Source organism: Macrobrachium nipponense, chromosome 23, assembly GCF_015104395.2.
Source record: "Macrobrachium nipponense isolate FS-2020 chromosome 23, ASM1510439v2, whole genome shotgun sequence".
Lineage (NCBI taxonomy): Eukaryota > Metazoa > Arthropoda > Malacostraca > Decapoda > Palaemonidae > Macrobrachium > Macrobrachium nipponense.
In genome coordinates this window covers 53,730,688-53,752,137 of record NC_061090.1, presented here as the reverse complement: position 1 = coordinate 53,752,137, position 21,450 = coordinate 53,730,688, and the positions used below count along the sequence as shown (strand labels likewise).

Sequence of the window (21,450 nt, the reverse complement as noted above, 5' to 3'; positions counted from 1 at the left end):
TCTCTCTCTCTCTCATCCAAATATGAAATAAAGAGTTATAAGAATTTTTCATCCAAGAATGATAAAGAAAGCTATAAAAAAATTTCGACCAAGAATGAAAAATAAAGTTATAAGAATTTTTTATCCAATAATGGAAAAGAAAGTTATAAGAATTTTTCGTCCAAGAATGAAAAAGAAAGTTATATAATTTTTCGACCAAGAATGAAAAAGAAAGTCATAAGAATTCATTATCCAAGAATGAAAAAGAAAGCTATAAAAATCTATTATCCAAGAATGGAAAAGAAAGCATCCTTTACGAGACGAAACGAAAGCGATTGAAAGAGGAAGGAGTCCAGAATGACCATAATATATATATTGTCGATGCTTTCTTGGGAAAATCTTCATAAAAAGAAATCCCTGAATACAAGGATCTTTTTTTTTTTTATAAAATAATAATCACATTGAAAATCAAACGGATATGAAATATACTAATAAACCTAAAAGACAAATTACTCCAGCCACCAGCTTAGCTGGTTTTCCATAGCATCCATAAAAAAGAAAACAGGACTTTCAGCGATTACAGTTTTCCCTCTCGTGTGCTCTGGTGTGTTACGGGATTATCCTCTAAGACAGACAAAGATGCAACTCTCACATAACTCATTCTAAATGCTTGCGAAAGCATCTGCTTGAATGACCTTTCCTGAATGACTGAAAATTCTTGCTTTCCTTCTAATTTAGGGGTAATGATCTCCGAGGAACTTTGGAATTGACGAGCAAACAGCAGGATATAGATGATGCCAAGAAACAGTGTGACTGTGAGAAAATGAAATATTTCTGTACCTATCATGCGACTGAGAGAGAGAGAGAGAGAGAGAAGAGAGAGAGAGAGAGAGAGAGAGGATTAATTCAGAGTATGTAAACAATCTCAAATTGAGAATATTTCCCCGCTGAAATGTAGGTACTTTCATTAATCCCACATCACATAAACAACGCCCCCAGGCCTCTCGCCATTGGTCCATCCTGGTTGGTCGGCCAGTCACGACGCAGCTTCCGGGAAGCCCACTCTTTTCAGACCGAACATGTAAAATGACTGGAATTCAGGAGAAGACATGAAGTGTGCTGCGGAGGAAGCGATGGACGTTCGTGCGTGCGTTACGGACGCTCATCTGTTTGTACCGGTTGCTAAACTGAAGTGATATATAGAGGAGCTCTCGCCTGTGTACTGGACGCTCTGTCAGCACCTCAGTCAGCCCTTTTGAAGTCGTCTTTGAGGTGAATTATCAATCAGCACTGCTTCGTTGAATATGGTAAGTGACCAAATCAGAAATGAGGTTCGAGTGCTGTTTTAATAGCTATGTGGAAAACAAGTCGCTTTGCACTTCAGGCAAAGTGTAAATTGGCATTCGTTGAAATATTGCAGTGACAGTGTTCCTTATCTTGAATTCAAGTGAGCAAATCTATTTTACTGGGATTTGTTCCACGAAATATGAACTAACAAGAAGGAGCATTTCGTTGATACCTGAACACTTCACGTAGGTTGCAGGAATTGCGGGAAGCTACCGATTCGAAGCTCTGATTTGCTCTCTGGTAGCAACTATACTATTTGAATTTTTTTTTATTTGGTATTATTCATATTTCACATACAACACTTGACGTCATTATTCCTGTGCGTTATTGCATGGTTTTCCTTCAAGACAGAAGTGCTAGTTGTTTATATATATATATATAATATATATATATATATATATATATATATATTACACTGAGTGTCGGGATGATGAAATTAGTGGACGGGTAAAGGAAAAAATATTTGAAATCTTGATGCCTAAACTCTGAGAATCAGACAAGAAAAAAATTGGAATTTTCCCAAGGTTTCCTTCTCTGTCATTGTGATATATAAAATGTCCAGTTTCATTTTGCAAAATCATCTGCTCGTCCACTTAAATTCCGAAACCCACCGGAAGTGTCGCCCCCCCAGCCCCCATCTCTCTCTCTCTCTCTCTCTCTCTCTCTCTCTCTCGCTCTCTCTCTCTCTCTTTGCAATTATTGTTTGCTTGCATACGTAATTCATATGCATGCATATATGTACCTTTGCAGGTAATATATTTGATAAGGATTATCGTTTCTACTTGAAGTCTGTTCTCTCCGTCTCCTACACACTCAAACTTTTGAGACGGCTTGGTGATGCTTGTATGAATTTCAGTAAAACAAAAAAACAAAAAAACAAAAAAGTGTCATTTAAACATAATTCCGTCATTTCAATGCACATAGATCTACACTGGACTGGAAAAAAGCAAAAAAAGTCGACAATTTTTTGTAAATGTCTCCCTCCAAAGGCGGTGAGCCTTGAAAGAGCAAGGCGTAACCCAGAGGAACTCGCTGAGTAACGTGAGATATTGGCGGGAAAGTTTCTGCACTGTGATTGGCTGTTGATTGATGATGTCATCGACCTGCACAATGATTGGTGAATGCCAATGTTTACAGTTTATGTCTCTCATTCGACCGTTGGCATGGCTCAGTGACAGATTCGAATTTTACCGAAATATTCATTGACTATTCATATTTAACAATGAATTATCATGAAGTAAACTTATTCGGAAGAATGTTGTGGAAACTAACCTTCCCAAAACTTTTTAAACTAATAATTCATTTTTTGTTTAAGGTATCAGTTCACGTTTTATTCTGTCATGACCAACAGAAGGCCAATTGCCATGGAAACGGGACAAGGACTATAGAACACAGGACGTGGAACCTCTTCAAATTCTATAAATAATTTTTAGAAAATTAGATGTTATAAATTATATCCATTATGTACAATAACTTTCCATTGAAGATATTTAATTTTCAAGTGGGCAATATACATGAAAGTTGCTAAATAATTTGAAAGATCTAAACACTTGGAAGGTCATTGTGCTCCCTATTTGGCTACGATGGCTTAGCCTTAGACCATGTCTTCAGCTTCACAAAAGGATATGAAAAAGCATGAACTGGCAACCCTTCGCTTTTGGAAAACCAAATAATGAGAAATTGGAAGTTCTGTTTTCTTTTTATTCATTCCAAAAACGTACAAATAATGAAATTCGACCTATATTTCGCAGTGGGCAAACTCAACCAAAATCTATAATTGCACAAACTATGACAAATATTCGGTTATTAGTGAGTCATGGCAACTACAAAAACAGCTAAACCGTTGCCATGGTAACTCGATTTTGTATACAACACGAGACTCGCCAAGAATCCTAGAAATGTTAACGTGAATCACGTGAAGACCTAAACATATTTCGCACAAATTTTAACCAATACAATTTATCTTATATGTAAAATGACTCCCCAATAAGGGTTATTTCCTCTCGAACTGACATTATATAAGAAAATATACAAATAATCCGTCACCCCCGAGGATTTACTGGAATAATTAATCCTGGGTTTGGCTACATAGACAGACCATTTCGTCAGCCTCCCAAAATATTGAAAAACGTTAACTGGTAATTCTGTAGTTTTGGAAACCCCACAATTATAAGGACACAAAAGGTCTGATAACTTTTCATTGCTTTGAATAATATCCATATTAAGATATTTCATCTTTATTTGGCAATGGACAAGCATAATAAAGTCTAATTGCTGTGCAAAATATGGAAGAATATTTATTTATCAGTGACATGCGGCAACAGGCAGTAGTACCGTTAGGTTTCGTCATCGACTGACCAATCATCGCCAAGTTTAGTGATATCATTAACAGCCAATAAAAGAGCAGTTTCCCGCCAAAACCTGCGTCTCGTGGAGGGTTCCTCTCGTTTATGCGTTTCTGTTTGAAAAGGCCATCGAAAATACCCCACTTAGAAGGAAAATCTAGGTTTGCTATTTTTATTGTTTCCTGGATTCATAAGCACATTTATTAAATGAATAAAAATTAATTAATTATTTCCTCTATAACCCAAATAGGCATAGTTTTGATTCCTAGTCAGGGCTAGAAGTCCTTTTTGCATATGTAATTCCTTATGGGGGTAGGTTTTTATGCCCAAAGGAAAGAGAATCACATAAAATGTGTGTATGTGTATGTATTTGTGTGTTTGTGTATATGTCCTGTATTAGAGGTGAAGGATTTAGGATTTTACAAATTATTTCAATATAAAAATAAAAAACCAAGGTTAAGTATCTCATATATTTGCCGATAATAAGAGCAGAGCATTTTTATTATAATTACAATTGTGCTTTTCAGTTCCATAAGCTCTGTAATACTTTTTTTAAAATAACAGGCATAAGAAACTCGCAATTCATAACTCCCTATTTTCAACTGGCTCCAGTTGTTGAGGATCAATAGTGGTCATTTAACGTTGACTTTCTTGGTTCTCACAGTTCATCATCAAGAGTGGTGAGATGTACAGTTTCACCTGATTCTTTATCTATGACTGACAGCAACAGATAAACAGTTGCCATGGTAACCAAAGTGTATATGAAACATGAGACTTACCAAGGATCCTAAAATTGGTAACGTGAATGGTTTGAAGACATATACACATTTCGCTCAAATTTATTCTAATAAATTTCATCCTTTATGTAAAAAGACTCTAAAATGGGGCATTTTCTCCTGGACTGGAATTACTTACGAAAAGACACCAGTACTTTTTGCAAATCTGAACATTTGAAGGAATGATCTCCCCATGCCGACTATGTCCTCTACCTCCAAAGATATTGAAAAAAACATGAACTGGTAACTCTTTACTTATGGAAAGCCCTCAATTATAAAGACACAAAAGGTCCGTTATCTTGTATTGCTTCAAACAATATTCATTTTAAGATATTTCATCTTTATTTAGTAATGGGCAATCACAACAAAGCCTAATGGCTATACAAAATATGAAAGAATATTTATTTATCAGTGACATGCGGCAACAGGCGGTAGTACCGTTAGGTTTCGTCATCGACCAACCAATCATCGCCAAGTTCAGTGACGTCATTACCAGCCAATGAAAAAGCAGACAGTTTCCCGCCAAAACCTGCGCTTCGTGGAGGGTTCCTCTCGTTTATGCGTTGCTGCTTGAAAAGGCCTTTGAAAATACCCTAGATTTGCTGGGATAATTTCAGACTTTTTTTTATTTCATTTAACATTACGCACTTGTCGTACTTACTGCTTGAGTGTGAATACAACTATTGTATATATTTATATTTATATATATATATATTTATATTTTTTTTTTTATATATATGTGTGTGTGTGTGTGTGTGTGTGTGTATATATATATATATATATATATATATATATATATATATATAAAACCCTTGCCAATTTCAGGGAGGATTGCTTAAGATAAATAATTCCATTTGAATGCAAGTTATACTTTGGGCAAAAGGAATTTTGTATTATTTATTTACGTGCCATCATTTTGAGAGAGAGACAGAGAGACAGAGAGAGAGAGAGAGAGAGAGAGAGACAGAGAGAGAGAATTAGTATGAAGGGTGAAAGCGAAAACAAATGCCAAGGTTAAAGGAATATATATATTATAGTTTCCTAATTACAAATCCATATAATTCCCTGTTAAGTCAATGGTACAAGTTATTGAATTTTTTTTTTATTCATACCAAAAATATGGTCAAGTTTTTGTATTTTACTGTCTTTTGCGATTCTGAGCACAATACGCGATGCCATTCAATAAGACACTGGATAGTAGTGCATGAGTGACTCAGTCTTCATAATTCCACGTTTATTTGTGTATTATAGACATATTTCACATCATTCCTATATTTCTTACCTTTTTTACTTGTTCTGTTGCGTATTTTGTGAGGAGTTTGCGCCGTCTTCTCGTTAATTTTGAGTTTCCACATGTTTTTATTTCATTTTTTTATTTGTTTGTTTTATTTTATTTTATTTATTTATTTATTTTTTATCTTTGCGTCTAAATGCATATTTTGCCTCATCAACTTCTGCCAGAGACTTTATTTAACGTTGTATGCTATTCTGTCTTTTCAGGATTCCCTTGAGGAAGATCAGATCGAAGGTGAGCATCTCTGGGAATATTCACAGTTTTATTATCCTTTCTATATCACCCTCAGTCACATTCCAACCTTAGGATTATACTGGTCTATGTATGTTAATTATCCTGATTGCTTTCATCATGCTTGTTGAGCTTTGACCAGAATCGTTCACACAAATACCTAATTACTCACCTTTAAAATGTAGCTCAGAAAGAGAAAAAGAACCTGATATTGGGTGGGAAAATAAGTTAGAAGATGTAGGCCTAAGTCTATACTCCCAATCCGGCGAAAAACAATGAGATGATAGAACCTTCAGGTCTGTGATCATTATTAGAAAAGTTATAGTACAAAAAGGGGGTCAAAAGCTCTTAAACCTAACCTAACCTAGGACACAGTATTCTTCCTGATTGGCTGTTGATAAGCCAATGACAGGGCTGGAAACTCAGTCTCTCGAGAGAGAGTTCATATAGGCAGGATGTATGTTCCACCTCTCCTCAGGAAAGGTGAAAGTAGAACATACATCTTGGGTGTGTGAACTCCCGAGAGAGAGACTGAGAGTTTCCAGCCCTGTGATTGGCTTATCAACAGCCAATCAGGAGCGTCGTAAGGGACGGGCATAGACATCAGATGCACGGATGATGTGAATCTACTACAGGATGCTGTCTCCTGATTATACTTCCTAACGTAACCTAGCAAAATGTATGAAACTGACAGGCAAGTGATCAAAAGAACGTATTACCTTGAAATATTCCCGTAATGTTAGTTACTCTTTTGTAACAAGTTTGTTCTTCCCTTCGTTCTTCTTCTGCAGCCCTCAGGAAGGCCTTCGACTCCTTCGACACAGAGAAGCAGGGCTTCATCACCGCCGACACCGTCGCCACCATCTTGAGGATGATGGGAGTCAAGATCTCCGAGAAGAACTTGGCCGAAGTCATTACCGACACGGCTAAAGACGGTAAAGATGGCGCGTGACACTTCCATCCTTCATGAATATGACTCTTTATTCTTCTTTAGGGTGAAGAGTATCTTTATGACATAAATATGAAGGAATCTTCATTCCCTTTGCACCTGAGAGTGAAAAGTATCTTTATTGATTTTAGCGTTAGCGCTCTGCTCAAAGAAAGTAGGTATCACTTCTCCGTCTCATTTTACCTGACATCCAGTGCAGTTGAATTCATTAAGAACACTCCGAGTCTCCCAAGATCTGTCTTTAATGACATTTTTTTTTTTTTCACGAAGGTTCTGGTCAACTTGAGTTCCCCCAATTCGTTGACCTTGCTGCCAAGTTCCTGATTGAGGAGGACGAGGAAGCTCTGAAGGCCGAACTTAGGGAAGCCTTCCGTATCTACGATAAAGAGGGTGAGTATTTCTCTCTCTCTCTCTCTCTCTCTCTCTCTCTCTCCTCTCTCTCTCTGTTTTTCCTTGCATTTTATTTGCCAGTATCAGAAAAAGGATCATTATAAACATGAAGGCAATACTCTCTCCCTCTCTGTTTTTGTTGGCATTTTACTTGACAGTATCAGAAAAAGGATCCTTTATAAACATATAGGCAATTCTCTCTCTCTCTTCTTGTCTCTCTCTTTTCTTCCCTTCCTTTCCTCTTTCTTTTCTCTCTCTCTCCTCCTCTTCTGTTTTTTTCTTGATTTATTGTTTCGATAGTATCAGAAAAAGGATCATTGTAAACATAAAGGCAATTCTCTCTCTCTCTCTCTCTCTCTCTCTCTCTCTCTCTCTCTCTCTCTCTCTTCTGCCTGTCAGTCAGATATAAAACAAACCTTAAAAATGAGCGCCACTTTAGTTAAAGATGGGGAACATCATTCTTGAAGGTTTGCAAGCCGGAATGATGCATTAACTTTCCATCCATCGTCCAAAGGTCATTTCCACTCATTTCTCCTCCTCTTCCTCCGCAGGCAACGGCTTCATCACCACCGACGTCCTGAGAGAAATCCTCCAGGAGATCGACAACAAACTGACCCCTGCTGATCTGGACGGCATCATTGAGGAAGTCGACGAGGACGGTTCCGGAACCCTCGACTTCGACGGTAAGACGACGATGTTTAATATTCTGTAAAAGGAACCTATTGAGACTAAATTTGTCAGTCCTTCCGCACTTTTTCAGCCCGCCCTCAGATCTTAGAAACTAGCAAGGCTAGAGGGCTGCAAATGGGTATGTTGATCATCCACCCTCCAATCATCAAACAAACCAAATTGCAGCTGTCTAGCCTCAGTACTTCTTATTTTATTCAAGTTTAAAGTTAGCCATGTTTGACAATTATCTAATGGCCGGGCATGGAGCTTGTAGCTGCATACACTTAAATTCTATATATATATATATATATATTATTATATATATATATATATATGATATTTTTATATATATATAGATAGATATAAATAGATATATATATATATATATATATATATATATATTATAGAGTACGAGAGAGAGAGAGAGAGAGAGAGAGATTTTTTAATCAGTTTATTGCGCACATTGGTGTCAGACATTTGAGTACATAGTAAAAATAATATTGTTTGCATTTATAAGAATTCATATGGAATACAAAATGAAATTTAGAATATATATATATATATATATATATATTATATATATATAGTATATATATATATATAGATATAATATACATATATATATATATATATATATATATAGATATAGATATAATATTATATATATATATATATATATAGAGAGAGAGAGAGAGAGAGAGAGAGAGAGAGAGAGAGAGATTTTTTTAATCAGTTTATTGCGCACATTGGTGTCAGACATTTGAGTACATAGTAAAAATAATATTGTTTGCATTTATAAGAATTCATATGGAATACAAAATGAAATTTAGAATTTGAAGTCATGATCATGATGAATTTCTAGGCCTTATGAGAGAGAGAGAGAGAGAGAGAGAGAGAGAGAGAGAGAGAGAGAGAGAGAGAATCACTAAATTCATTTCATTTTGCTTTGCAGAATTCATGGAGATGATGAGTGGCTGAGCGACTCTCCATCGGTTGACCTTCATCCATCACACTCATCCACTCACAGCGTCTCCACGATCTTCATTGTTTTTGTATTGATATAGCACTGAATACATAACAATAAATATAGATTTATTATTAAAAAGAACTCATTGACATTTCCTCCCAGTTGGAGTGGAAGAAGAGATGAAAACTAGAAGAGACCTCGGCGGCAGGTGGTAATACTCTTGATGACGTCATGCGGTACTCTATACCATTTGCTAGTCCCTTTTCCATTTTGCTTGCCAGGAACAAGAACGGGCATTCTCACGCCCATTCCTCGGCCTCACCCGAAATAAACGAGGCAATGGTAAAGATATGAAACAATGATACAGTTATCTATACTAATAAGAACATTTGAAATTTAAATAGGGCTAAATGATTCGAGGTATAGACTTCAGTGACCTCTCGTCTAAACGCTTTAGTTTGACATATCACCGAACGGAAAACTATGTTTTAAAAATGGAAACTCTTTTCACAATGAAGTGAAATTCCTATGAAGAGGAAATCCTCTGTAATATAGATGCATAAAGCAATTGAAAAAGACCCTCAAATCCATATTTTAACTACTGCAGGGATGTGGAACTTATGCCTATAAACTATGCAAGACTTCCTGAATATAAATTGCACCCCAAGCAGAAAATAACTTCTTAGGTATAAACAAAGGCAAAATCCACGAAGGAAAGTGAAACAATGAAGTACCGCTGCAAGGCCTTTACTGAGCAGACCTAGTTAAGGACGAGAGTCGAAAGGCCTTGTAACGATATTTCATTGTTTCACTTTCCTTCGTGGAATTTGCTTTTATTTATATATTCATCACGTTCCAAATTTTCGTGATTCAGTGATGCTTCTTACATATGTTGAATTGCTTGACTATAACAAAACTGACCACTTTCTTTCAATAAATACCACACCAGACGTATCGTATCGTACAAGCTAATATTGCACGCAAAACGGTTCAATTTCATTAGAATTCTGAACAAGACAAGGCAAAAAAAAAGAACATATCTTACAGTATTCTTCCTAAAGATTTGTATGCATTTCACCCATTCAAAGTGGACGCAGGAGTCCCAAACACGCTTGGATAAAATACACAGTCACTAATTAAAACATTTCCCTCGAGCCACAGAAGCAAGAAACTTAAGATAAATTCTAAGGTTTGTCTATCGTCTCTTGAAATCACTAAGGGGTCATCGTCAAGCATGAGGAACCAGTCTCAATCGCGAGGAATTTGTTATTTGAATCAATTTGCGTAGATTTTATCAGCTATAAATCTGTGGCAGAAGGTCGAAGAATGTGTCTTGTGCTCATGAATCACCACCACTGAACACTGTGTACTTGGCAACTGCAGATTCTCGAGATAGTTGCCATTGCTCATGAAGCATCCTTTATGAAAGTAGTCGAAAGGTCATTGAAGTTAGAAGTTAAGAAATGATTAAATGATTAGAGCAAAAATAAGTACAAATCCAGGTGTCTAATGGCCGACATTGTGATTAATGAAATTTAGGCTGTCAAGCCCAGCACTAAGGGCAGGCACTTCCGGCCACTCATCGCTTAAGACGTTGAAAAATGAGAGTTGGAATGTTTGTACATAAAGATAGAGATAAAAAAACTCAAGGAAATGAAGTACAAAGACTTCAAGGAGGAACGGGAAGAAAACTCCACAGCTGTAGTAAGAAGTAAAAGTCTAAAATATTAAGCGGGAATGGAGGTCAACGAAATGGGTGCAGCTACGGGCCTAAGGTACGCCGCAAAAAAACAAAAACTTTCGATAATGCCTACTGCATTGACAGCTCTATCTCCCGATGGGGTGTCTACATTAAGGTGTCCTTACCTATGAAGTACCATCAACTAAGAAAGCCAGCATCAAAGACCGCCTAACCTGGGGTAGTAAGGAAGAAGCCAAGGATTTCTAGGCTCCCAAGCCACCATACATAATATGCAAATACTTCAGTGTCTGATTGAAAAGGCGAAATGTTGAGCTCCTTTGAACCTTAGTCTCTGTCATCAAGACTTTATCTGGTCATAATACTGATTTTGAGCTACTGCAATATCTCTACCCTGCTGAATCAAATGCTACAGATAATTCTACCTTGCAGAATTTGCATCCACAGCTGGTCTCCCCTTTCTTCTTAATTAATTAAGAACTGTCTGATAAGCAATAGGGATAACGAATGCTATGCCGGAATGCATAAAGGGTAAGACATAGAGGTTGTGGAAGGGGTGTAAAACATTAAATTACGCAGCTGACCTTCAGTGTCTTAAAATATCGGCAGTGGGTTGAAATTCATATTATGTTTGCATTACTCTCGCGAGCTGTCTACTTGTAAATAACTTGCAGGGACTCGTACCCCACTGATTATTTAGATTATGTGATTACGTGTAAGACTAGTGGTATTCACGAAGTTTACCACAAGATATTCCTTCACTCATTCAGTAACATAAATCCTGAGAGCACTGATATTCGAGGAATTCCAGATTCACTGCGTTTGGCCCTTGTTCTGAAGGCTATAACCCTTATTAGATTCTTGGTTTATTTGTGTTTTGGGTGAGTTTTGTTCTTGGTATTGTCGTCAAATCAAGCTGGCCTCATACCAATAGAGATTCTGGCTCTTCAGGGCACCAAGCACCTTTTACTAGTCCCGAACAAAAAGAGATCTAGCACACTTCACCTTTTCCTAGTTCCGGACAAAAGCAAACCTAGCACGCATCACCTTTCGTGACAACAACAACAGATATGATATTTGTTGAATAACATTAGATAGCAGATTTGAGTAAACTTTCCCGTTGTGGCCTATCGAGTGAGGATTTCATCTCAGTGACCATCAGGCAACTTACTCAGAAAAGTTTGTTTTTAATTATAGAGATTGGTAGTTGCATTCACAATCGAAAGGAAAATAAGAAAGTATGCATACTTGTCCATTACTTTCTAAAAATGACGTCCAGTAATGTCACTAAACTGAACAAATTTTTATGAAGTTGTAACACAAAATACAGGTAAAGCCGTTTGTAACATTAACTCCTTTACTAAAGAGGAACAAAATCCCACAATAAATATAATGAAAATTAAAAAAATCATTATTCTCTTCTAAAGAGGAACAAAAATGCCCCAATAAATACAATTATAAATAAAAGAAATATATTATTCTCTTCCTTAAAAGAACGACAAAAAATAAAAATAAAAACTCAGGAGAACAGGAAATAGAAACACAGCCATAAAATAAATCTATATATTTTTTCCAATCATCCATCTATACACTAATGAACAACAAGTACAACAGACGTGAGGCCGCGAGTGGATGAATATGGTGGATGAACTTGAGCCGATGATGATGAAGGTAATGAATTGCTCAACCGCTCATCATCTCCATGAATTCTGGAAAGAAGAAGAGAGACAAAGTGAGTGGTTTGTTTTTACCATCCTCTGGGACAAGGGACGGGACTGAATTGAAGAGGAAGAAGCAGATTTAGGATGAATTAATAATATAAACTGTATATAATACATCGAGTTAGCAGCCAATGTAGTACGTCATTTAAGGAGAGGAATTCTCTTACTAGTTCTACTAGGTAACAAACTCGTCTTCAATTTCCTTCCTTGGAACCGAAGCCAACGAGACTAAAATCATATTGGGCAAAACTTAAGGCAATAAAAGTGGAATTATTTTGGTAGTACTACCAGTAAACAAGCTCTTCTTCATTTTTGTTTTCCTTAGAGCAAAATAAAGGCTTTTCATTTCCCGATAGGGCTGAAAAGGAGCAGAAAGGGGTTATTTTCCTGGGAGCAGTGAGCGATTTTCTCCGGTGGTAAAAAAATAAAATAAAATACAAATAAAAAAGTATATTAAAGTTTTTTTTTATAAGGATACCATTTACGTTCCCGGATATAGGTTTACTGTGAGTAAATGGTGTAGCAAACGTGATTTTAAATTTAGTTTAATAGTATAAAACCACTTGAGTATCCATCCTCGATAATGCTACTTAGTGGAGAGTCACGCTCTTCAAGAATTCAAATAATGTCATTAATTCTATGTTGCTGACCCGTATCTAGTGAGGAATTAATTCCAAGCTCCCCCCACCCCACTCCTTTCCCCTTCGGCAGATAATCACTCATTTATTCTGTCTGCCTCTCTGTCTGTTGTTTTGTTAGCATTATTATTAAAAAACCATTATGAAAATATCAGTAAGAAGTTTTCCAAAAAGGTTACTCATGAACGAAGGACGAATCCATCAGATTCTGGTTGAAGTCGGACTTGCTGCAAATCTGATTCTGAAAGTCGTGGATGGTGCGGGTATTCTGAAGTTCTTATTTCACCACAAGCCCTTGAAATACTGAAGTCACAGGCTTGCATCATGAGGCATAACAAATTGTCATAATGAAGTTGACGAAGGGAAAACCTGATCAATGAATCAAATACTCACTGAAGAAAGTCTTTTTTGGCTACGTACTGGTGCGCGCTTGCTCTGTTCTTTTTAAGGGGGGCCTGGTTCCTTTGTTTTCAATCGATCCTAGCTATCCATCATTCAATATAGTTATCCCAATCCGATATAGCTCTGATCATACCTACGACTGCCAGCCCCTATAGCACCTATCCTCAGAAATCTATATTTGTTGTTTTTGTCACTTCTTATTAAGAAACTTGTATCATTCAATGTTGTCTAGTATACAGTTACAGTAACTAAAATTAATATTACGTTTATAATTTTTTTCCCAATTCCCTTGTATCCGTCAGTGTTGGTTCGTATATAACTAAAATAAATAGAATAAAAAAGAAACAAAAATCGACGAATAAGTGACATATTACGTCTATCATTTTTCAAATTCCCTTCTATCCGTCAGTGTTGGCTCGAATATGACTAAAATAAATAGAATAAAAACAAAAAACAAAAAATCGACGAAGAAGAGTGGCAGAAGTACAGTTCTTCTCGTCGACGTCCACACCGGTGCCAGCATGAACGGTGCCCATCCACACTTGGGCATAGTGGTGGCCACTTTAACGACTAGCGCCGGTGACACGGCGGCTGCCCAGAGCCTATCCCCTCGCATAGTTAAGTGTATGTGTAAGCTAGTCGCTTCTGGGACGGCCAGTGGCCAGCGGAGGGCCTGTTTATATGGCATGGTGCCCTCTCTGATGTTCGATTCCCCTCCATTTGCCCAGAATAGGCATCTGCGTTGTATAAGTGCGCAGATGGGATGACTCGTGAGCATAAATGATTTGAGAGATGTATCGTTACTAAGGTGTATAAACGGCCAGTGGTCATGTCGACATTTCACTTACCCAGGGCTTATTCAACCTGGCGGTTAAAGTTTGTGACTGGCAGTGACTATTGTGTTGTTTCTGTCATTTTTAAGCATATGTATATGTACGTATATACATCCAATGTAGCACGAAGGAACACGTACTTGAGAATATCCTTAAATCCAAGTTGCAAAGGTATGTGAAACAGGGACTTGGAACAAGTACTTTCGTGGTATATTCAACATTTACATGTTCATATTGTAGAGTATACTACGAAAGTACTTGTTTTAAGTCACTGTTTCACTTACCTTTGTAACGTGGAGTTAAGGGTGTGTGTGTGTGTGTGTGTGTGTGTGTGTGTGGACGGAACACATCCTCACCGTCGAAGTCGAGGGTTCCGGAACCGTCCTCGTCGACTTCCTCAATGATGCCGTCGAGATCAGCGGGGGTCAGTTTGTTGTCGATCTCGGTCAGAATCTCCCTAAGGACGTCGGTGGTGATGAAGCCGTTACCTGCGAAGGAGGAGGAGGAGGAGAAATGGATGAAAATGACTTTTGAATGAGTCGACGGAAAAGTTTATACCTCAGTTTGAAAATTCTGAGAATAATATTCCCAAATCTCTGTTAGTACTAAAGTGGACGCTCCTTATGTTGGTTAGCAACATGGGACACCAGGAGCTGGAATGAAATCCTTAGATTCCTTATGCTTTTTCTTATATCTAAAGAGAGAGAGAGAGAGAGAGAGAGAGAGAGAGAGAGAGAGAGAGAGAGAGAGAATATTGCCTTTATATGTATAAGGATCCTTTTTCTGAAACTGTCAAATATAATGCAAAGAAAACAGAGAGAGAGAGAGAGAGAGAGAGAGAGAGAGAATATTGCCTTTATGTTTGTAATTATCCTTTTTTCTATTTTCTCAAAACAAATGCAGGAAAAACAGAGAGAGAGAGAGAGAGAGAGAGAATATTACCCTCATGTTTCTAATGATCCTTTTTCTGATACTGATATATAAAATACAAAGAAAACAGAGAGAGAGAGAGGAAGGACTCACCCTCCTTATCGTAGATACGGAAGGCTTCCTTAAGTTCGGCCTTCAGAGCTTCCTCGTCCTCCTCAATCAGGAACTTAGCAGCAAGGTCAACGAACTCCTCGAATTCAAGCTGGCCAGAGCCTTCGTGAAGTCAAAGAAAAAAAAACAGCCATTAAACACAGATCCCAGGAAGACCCAGAATGCATCTAATTAATTAAACAGCATCGGAGTCAAGGATTTTTTCCTTAGGTCAGATCAGACGAAGAAATGAAAACAGAACTGTCTTTTGGCAGAACGCTGATGTTACAATCAGTTTAGATACTTTTCACTCTACAGGTGCAAAGGGAATGAAGATTCCTCCATATTTATGCATTAAAGATACTTTTCACCCTAAAGAAGGAATAAAGTCACTCTACAAGTGGAAAAAAAGAATGAAGATTTCTCCATATTTATGCATTAAAGATACTTTTCACCCTAAAGAAGGAATCAAGATTCTCTCGTATTCACAACGGATGGAAGACATGCGCCATCTTTACCGTCTTCATCAGTTTCAGCGATGACTTCAGCCAAGTTCTTCTCGGAGATCTTGACACCCATCATCCTCAGGATGGTGGCGATGGTGTCAGCGGTGATGAAGCCCTGCTTCTCAGTGTCGAAGGAGTCGAAGGCCTTCCTGAGGGCTGCAGAAGAAGGAAAAAAAAGTAAATTTATCGTTGGAATATTTTTGGAAATGTGGATAATCTGGGGGTAAAAACTTTGATATAAAACAGAGGAGAGACAAAGATGTTTCAGAAAGGAAATGATCGTGACACTGCTTGAGCAAATAGCATAGGATTCAGCTCAGCTTTTATCTGTGTGTGTCCTTGGGTGTCTAATAACAATATATATTAGATAAATATACACACAATATATATATATATATATATATATATATATATATATATATATATATATATATATATATATATATATATATAAATTTTGTGTGTATGTAATCTTTCCTTAGCCATACTTTCGAGTCAGAGTAAGAGAAAAAAAATTAACTTATTGCTGAATATAAGATTAACTTCAGGCAAAGGTTCAAGATGAATTCTAGCAATTTTCCAGTGGAGAGGAAATAGTATGGTATCGTCCAAAGTTGGTACAAGACAAACACTGCAATAACTCATAGGGAGATGGGAAACATTAGGTAGAGTTTGTCAGTTGGGTAGTCTGCGAAGTACAATTATAGAGAAGGGTGAAATGTTTTGTAATAAAATACGGATTAGTCAAATCACGAGAAGAGTCTGTATAGATGATAAATAATTAGGATATAAGATAATAATGGTGAATGTAAAACTGGTATCGACACCAGCAAGGGAACAACACAAACGCAAGAAATAATGATTCAATAACGGGCCATGGAAAGGAAATAGCAAAATTCTAAATTCATACCAGAGATTAAAAAAATATTGGTAATAGTTGGTAACATGAACACCCGTGCTGGATATCAAAGAGAAAGGAATTTTTTTTTCTTAGATAGGGGTAAGGACAATCTGGAAAATTATTCAAAAGAAATATTGGTTTACAGAATGGAGCTTACCTTCGATCTGATCATCCTCAAGAGAATCCTGCGATAAAGAAGAGATAGCGACGGTAAACAAAAATGAAACAACGAACAAGACACAAAGCAAAGAAAACTATCAGTTCACCTCGAACGAATAGAGAATAGAAATTAAAATATTACGTACAGTTATAATCTATACTAAAGGAATGAAAACTATATTTTTTTTTTTACACATTTTGTTAAAATGAATAAATCACTACAAAAGCAGTATTAAAAGAATTAAACTAAGGGAAAAACGTGGTTGTAGTTCCAAATTATTTACAAAACTTGTTATTAATGTCTGGAGAAATGAAACACTTGTAAAACTAAATTTGTGATATACACATGCTTAGTGAAGTGATGAGTACCGATCATATCATGAGAAATATATTGAGAAAGTGGGTGATAGGAAATTCATTTTTTCATTAAAGCGAATTAGAAAAAGAAAGGAAATATAACCTGAAAGCTTCTGTACGTTTGATCAATATAATTTCTCTAGCGATCATTAGAACTATGTAGATACTTCCCTAGTATAAATATGCACATGCACAGATAGATAGATAGATAGATAGATAGATAGAGAGTATGTCTGCAATTGATACGAGCCACAATCAGCCTCATCTACGATAAGGCCATTCACTCAAGACGGTTTTTTTTGGGAAGGGGTCAAGTCACACCCCGGGCCATATTTCGGCCCAAGATTCCAAGACCAGCAGGTACATACACTCGAGCGTCACGTTAGGCCTATCACTGTTATCATCGTTATCATAGGTATCATCAACTTTGAGAAATTTAAATTGAAACAGGCTTAATAGGATGAAGTGGTCGTACTTCGAAAAAATTAAAAAAGTGTGGTTCTCGTGTGTGTGTATATATATATATATATATATATATAATATATATATATATATATTATATATATATGTATATATATATATATATATTATATATATATATATATATACATACACACACACACACACACACACATATACGTGCTTTCAAAGAGCCATCCAGCGAATGTACGTAGAATCACCAATAATAAAGATAATTTCATTATAAATCCACATTCAAGAACAATCACTGCTATATAAGTTATCACTACAATTATTGAAGAAAAAATGGCGGGAGGTTATCTGTCAATGATCAGAAAGAGAGGTGAGGCTTCTATAATATCTAAATTGATTCATCAATACGAAAAGCTTGTGATGCCAAGTCTGTTCAATCACAGAACCAGGGAGGCAGTGATTCTTTTTAAAAATTGTTAATGAAACGACCGGTTTCAGACAGCAATCGCTGATTCATTTCCATATTCGCCAATTATCCACATGGAGAATGGCCACGAAAGGGTCATATGTTCCCTTCGTAGATTTCCACAAAGAACTAAGATTTCCTCTCATAACAAAAGGGAAGCGACGTTGATATCCCCTTCCGCCCAAGCGGGGAATGTTAATAAATATATAAGTATCAGTCCGTCCATCAAACGCCAATTAGGAAGAGACGCACGACAGCGATTTGTCGGGATTTGTCAGCCGTCCAAGAGCCGGAGGAAGGAGATCACTTACCATGGTGGTTGGAAGATTCGGTGTTTGTGTCTCACGCGCCGGTGGAGGAGTACAAGACTGACTGAAGCTAGCTCAGGAGCGCCAGTGAGAGGGTCATTACAGGACCTCCTCTATATATCACCTCCGTTTACAGCCGTTACAAACCGATAGGCATCTGTAACACACACACTCACTCACTCCTCCTCCTCCCCCACATTCTCAGGGCTCTCCTGGATTCCATCCTTTTCACCTGTTTGCTCTTCGCGAAACCAACTTTCGGACGCTGCCACCTGATTGGTCGAGCTGCCAGAATGGACCAATGGCTGACGCCAGAGACTGTTAAGGTGAAGGACGGGTAACAGATTGTTTAGATTTCGCGACTAATCCCCTTCTCTCTCTCTCTCTCTCTCTCTCTCTCTCTCTCTCTCTCTCTCTCTCTCTCTCTCTCTCTCTCTCTCTTACATGTTAGTTAGTGATGCTAGTTTCTTGGCAAGACTATTGCTCTATTGTATTTATTTTTTCTTTATTTCATTCTCCTCGAAAGCGTAACATCCCTAAACCAAAAGGACAACTTAAATCTGCTTGGAACGTTCAGTTCTGGCTCCCGAGAGCACGTGAACACCTCACAAGCACGCCCGTACAAAACAAGGCGTTTAAGTTATGTCGCGTATTCCAGCCAATTGGTGACCTGTAGACGAAGCCCAAAAAATAGCTACAAATCAGAGGGTGACTGACGTTTTGATGATGAATTCATTACCACCGAAACAAAGGACGAATCGACAAAATAATCAGCAAGTCTCGAGATGTCAAAATGGACTTTCACATCTGCTTCTCGGCCTCGTTGAAAATAACCGTGGGATTAAAAGTTACACGAAACACAGAGAAGAAAAAGGGTGACGGGAGACTCATCTATTCTAATCAGCACAAAGCAGAAAAAAAACTCAAAGTAAGAATTTCTAATTTGGGTTGAATCCCATTAAACTGTGTCGAATCTCCGACGAGAATCTCATGATCCTGTTAGGAAATACTTGACATTTCGCGCGGAATTACGTCACGACTGTCTTACTTTTCTCTCTCGCGATTCCTGCTGGCCTATCACATCTCGGAGTTGGCCGGACTCTGGGATCTGATTGGCCGGTGACCGTCAGCGTGCTAAAGCGGTCAGATCTTAAGCTTTAGTGGCCATTCAAACGCGTCATTCAGTATCCAGGGTCCTCAGCCAACGGAGTTTCGTCACGGGAAGGGATGATATCTTATGGGATGGCCCCAGTTCATCTTCACTGAATCCCCTGTCGTCAGGAGTACACACACACACACACACACATATTAATATATATATATACATATATATATTATATATATATATTATATATATATATATATATATATATATATATATATATATATATATATATATATATATATATATTCTTTTAAACACATTATGAAATGCTAAAGAACAGCTGAAAGTTTAAGCTACTGGATGCTCTAGGAAGCAGCAGAATGTGTCTGCATATTTATATATATATATATATATTATATATATATATATATATATATATATATATACATATATATATATATACATATACTACATATACATATATATATATATATGTATATATATATATATATATATATATATATATATATATGTATATGTATATGTATATGTATATGTGTATGTATATATGTATGTAACTGAATCACGAACGTTTGGAACGTGATAAATGCATAAATAAAGGTATAAGCCACGAAGGAAAGTGAAACACTGGAGTAGATATTTGGTCACATATACAAGATCTATAGATTCCCAAAACAGCCATCACCCGTTTAGTTCTTTCCTTCTGTTGATTTTGAATATGGTTCCATTCTGATAACCTTGGAATTTTGAGGCAATTATGAATGAGACTGCAGACAGTGTCGCCAAGCGTTGATGTTGAGGATACGAACGAAAGCATAAAGTTTTTATGAATCTTGATCCCCAATCATACGATCTACTGATCAAGAAAAACTAATTAAGCTAGGTTCATGAAATACTGAAATAACCAAACGAATGTTTAATAATGTACTAAAAATTGTATTTCCAGTTTAATAATAATTCATGCTCAACCTTGAATATTCATAGTTTTTGCAGCTAAGAATGAAATTAATTTATCGATCCCTATCATAGTTTTTTGAAGCTAAGAACGAAGCCATTTAAGCGAATCATCCAGGCAGGTAATAAGGTTCCTATTCTTTTGGGGTCAGGGATGGCTGATTGCCTCTGTTTTACTATTTGGAAGAATTTAAGTGCTTAGTACGCCTATATCTATAATGATCATATCTGTAATCATTACACTTTGTTCCTTTAATCAATTCAAAATGCATTTATCCACTGGACCGACGTCTTAAGTTGTACCTGAGGGAGTTAGATTTCTTGATCAAAGACATTGTAGGTTCTTCAGGTTCCGTCAAAGACACAACTCATGCACAAATAGTCAGCTCTCAACGAGAAAAAAAATATTCTGAATATCCTTTTCATGGTGCTATTGGATTACTTTATAATTGTTCAATCAGTCCCCATCGGCCAACTCTATCGATCCTGCTGATAGCCGATCTCGATCACATCAGAACTGGAAGGAGAATCGTCCAACTCACACCTGCCAACTTCGATTGCATCACCGCTTCCGACGAGGTCTGAATGAACAATTCACGCTCCAATGAGACCGTCACCCTGCTGCTACCTTCGCCTTTTCAGCCCCTTTTTCTTGCATTGTCCCTGCTGCTAATTCGTTTGTTCAGGCTGGACAGTCCCGCGAGTTATAGCAGTCATATTGCTGGAGGCTTCTCCCCCTCAGATCGCATCTTGGTCTACCGGCGAAATGCAACAAGTGGGGCAAACACTCAAGTTATAATGAATACTAGATTTTATTCTTATCTTTCTTTGAAAAGTATGTAAAAGTTAATCTCCTCTAGGCAATATGAACATGGTGGTCTTCTAAAGATGACGAAAAGATATTTTGTATTCTATCTTTAGACTATGTTTTGAACCCGGTTAATATTTCTAAAATCTGCAGTAACGATAACTTAAAATTCG

The 21,450-nt window shown here is 37.1% G+C and overlaps 2 protein-coding genes across 2 annotated transcripts; one reads left to right on the top strand and one right to left on the bottom strand.

Annotated features, from left to right (window-relative positions):
* The first annotated feature begins 1,119 nt into the window (after positions 1-1,119).
* On the top strand, positions 1,120-9,088 carry LOC135200847 (troponin C, isotype gamma-like). Its single transcript, XM_064229545.1, has 6 exons — positions 1,120-1,286; positions 5,948-5,975; positions 6,764-6,907; positions 7,192-7,311; positions 7,863-7,994; positions 8,933-9,088. The coding sequence occupies exons 1-6, from the start codon at positions 1,284-1,286 to the stop codon at positions 8,956-8,958; spliced, it is 453 nt and encodes a 150-aa protein (XP_064085615.1). The 5' UTR covers positions 1,120-1,283; the 3' UTR covers positions 8,959-9,088.
* A 3,107-nt stretch (positions 9,089-12,195) lies between these two features.
* On the bottom strand, positions 12,196-18,523 carry LOC135200825 (troponin C, isotype gamma-like). The gene is made up of 6 exons (XM_064229503.1): positions 18,393-18,523; positions 16,825-16,852; positions 15,779-15,922; positions 15,264-15,383; positions 14,597-14,728; positions 12,196-12,355 (listed from the first exon to the last, which is right to left on the bottom strand). Exons 1-6 carry the CDS (start codon positions 18,393-18,395, stop codon positions 12,330-12,332), a joined length of 453 nt encoding a protein of 150 aa, XP_064085573.1. The 5' UTR covers positions 18,396-18,523; the 3' UTR covers positions 12,196-12,329.
* Positions 18,524-21,450: the final 2,927 nt, after the last annotated feature.

What these genes read in the sequence shown, in the direction of transcription:
- LOC135200847 (XM_064229545.1), top strand. An exon ending in TGAGGAAGATCAGATCGAAG is followed by an intron (nt 5,976 to 6,763) that starts GTGAGCATCTCT and finishes CTTCTTCTGCAG; the next exon opens with CCCTCAGGAAGGCCTTCGAC. An exon ending in CGGAACCCTCGACTTCGACG is followed by an intron (nt 7,995 to 8,932) that starts GTAAGACGACGA and finishes TTTGCTTTGCAG; the next exon opens with AATTCATGGAGATGATGAGT.
- LOC135200825 (XM_064229503.1), bottom strand. An exon ending in CGCTGAAACTGATGAAGACG is followed by an intron (nt 15,384 to 15,778) that starts GTAAAGATGGCG and finishes GACTTCACGAAG; the next exon opens with GCTCTGGCCAGCTTGAATTC. An exon ending in CGGAACCCTCGACTTCGACG is followed by an intron (nt 12,356 to 14,596) that starts GTGAGGATGTGT and finishes TCTTCTTTCCAG; the next exon opens with AATTCATGGAGATGATGAGC.